The 1,967-nt window shown below is 31.5% G+C and overlaps 1 protein-coding gene across 1 annotated transcript; it reads right to left on the reverse strand.

The window, feature by feature from the left end:
* Nucleotides 1-246: 246 nt before the first annotated feature.
* Nucleotides 247-1,038, reverse strand: LOC129216533 (uncharacterized). Its single transcript, XM_054850748.1, has 2 exons — nucleotides 455-1,038; nucleotides 247-271 (listed from the first exon to the last, which is right to left on the reverse strand). The coding sequence occupies exons 1-2, from the start codon at nucleotides 1,036-1,038 to the stop codon at nucleotides 247-249; spliced, it is 609 nt and encodes a 202-aa protein (XP_054706723.1).
* Nucleotides 1,039-1,967: the final 929 nt, after the last annotated feature.

Consider the following 1,967-nt stretch of genomic DNA (forward strand, 5'->3'; position numbering starts at 1 on the left):
GCAAAGCAAGAGACATTAAGTTAAAAACCATTTATTGGTTTATGTTACATTCAAAAATAAGAATATGCTCACTGAGCTGATAAATAAATCAAACTTATACATTTTGACCCTTCGTCAAATTTGGCCAACAAACCATTAAATCAATTGAGCACCTTTCCAACTCTAGAGTTCGTGCTTATATACGTAGAAAAACAACTACGCCACCTAGGTAATTTACATATTGTCGCACTTTCAGTTCGAATACTGTCATTCGGCCCCATCGGACTGAAAACTAAAAAAATAAATAACAGAACATAACACAAATTATAACTGTTCACCATACAACATGGTCAAGAATTTTTTACGCCTTTGATTTGTAAACGGCTTCGTAAAATAATCTGCACAATTTTTATCTGTTGATACAAATTTCAACTGAAAATATTTTTCCTTTAATAAATCTCTAAAGAAATGATACTTAATGTCAATATGACGAGTTCGTTTGTTTTCGATTGGAGAGTTTGCAAAATCAATCGCAGCAGTATTATCACAAAATAAAAGCGATTCATCAAATTGAATGTCCAAATTCGAAACTTCCCTGCAAATTCTCGTAAACCACAATATTTCTTTAGCTGCTTCTACTAGAGCAATGTATTCCGACTCCATCGAGCTAGTAGCCACACATTTTTGTTTAGCAGTTCGCCAATTAACTGGTACATTATCCAAAAATATTATGTTACCAATGATTGATTTTCTATCATTTAAACATTGTGCATGTGCTGCGTCAGAATAACAACTTAAACGAAATTTTCTAGCTCTAGCCAAATCTAATCCTAACGATTCTGTGTCTAAGACATAATTAAATAACTTAACTAAACTTTTCCAATGATCCATTAAAGGATTCTGTTGATATTGAGAAAGTACATTCACAGCATACATTATGTCCGGCCTTGTGCGAGTCACTAAAAAAGCCAAACACCCTAACAAATTACGATAAGGCAAATTTAATGCAACTTGTTCATCCAAATTCTGATGATCCTTCGACAAAAATTCCTTTACCATAGGTAAACATACAAAACTTCTATTAATCCAACTAAATCGTTCTTTTAAAATTTTAATATAACTTCTTTGATGTAAGATTAACTTATCATTCCGCTCGAATTCAATTCCTAACAATTTAGAAGTTTTACCTAAGTAATTTAAATCAAATTTTTGTTTCAATACATTTACAACATTGATAATATTTGATTTGCATTCACCAAATATAATTATATCGTCTACATAAACAAGTAACAATATATTTTTACTCTTCAGCATGTAAACACAATTACACCAATTTAATTTAACAAATCCAAAAGAAAGTATAACTGCATCAAATGTTTGAAACCATGCCCTTCCAGATTGATGTTACCCATAAATAGCTTTATTAAGTTTGCAAACCCAATCTGGTCGTTTTGAATTTACAAAGCCTGGGGGCTGTTTCATATAAATTTCATGCTTTAAGTCCGCATATAAGTACGCACTTTTGACATCTAGCTGGACATCTTTCCATTTTAAAATTACTACAAATATTGTGAAAAATAAACGTATAAGGGATATGTCCAGTACTGGGGAGAATACTTCTTCGTACGTTTCAGACCCCTGTGAGTATCCAAGTGCGACCAACCTACTTTTGAAAGACTTTGTTTCACCTTTACAATTAAACTTTTTAGTGTACACCCACCTGCAACCAATTATTTTTACATTTTTATCTGGTGGTGGTACTAAGTCGTAAACTTTACGTTTTTCCATAATTTCAAGTTCATGCTGCATTGAACGTTCCCAATCTGCAGATTCTAGACAGTTTCTCGCTTCAATTACATTTTTAGGAATAAAAACTAAATTGACCTCTACTTCGTCTAAATTTCCAGTTGGCTTAAAATTAAAAAATTCTTTATCAAATAATATGTTATTTGTTTTACAAAATTTCCTCACATTTTTGATACAATTGA

Source organism: Uloborus diversus, chromosome 2 (assembly GCF_026930045.1).
Source record: "Uloborus diversus isolate 005 chromosome 2, Udiv.v.3.1, whole genome shotgun sequence".
In the NCBI taxonomy this organism is placed as follows: Eukaryota; Metazoa; Arthropoda; class Arachnida; order Araneae; family Uloboridae; genus Uloborus; species Uloborus diversus.

Bases quoted from the DNA above. Each gene is read 5' to 3' on its own strand.
- LOC129216533 (XM_054850748.1), bottom strand. From the start codon at position 1,038: ATGGTAAAGGAATTTTTGTCGAAGGATCATCAGAATTTGGATGAACAA. The intron at 272-454 runs GTATCATTTCTT...TTATTTTTTTAG, and splicing joins ACTCGTCATATTGACATTAA to TTTTCAGTCCGATGGGGCCG.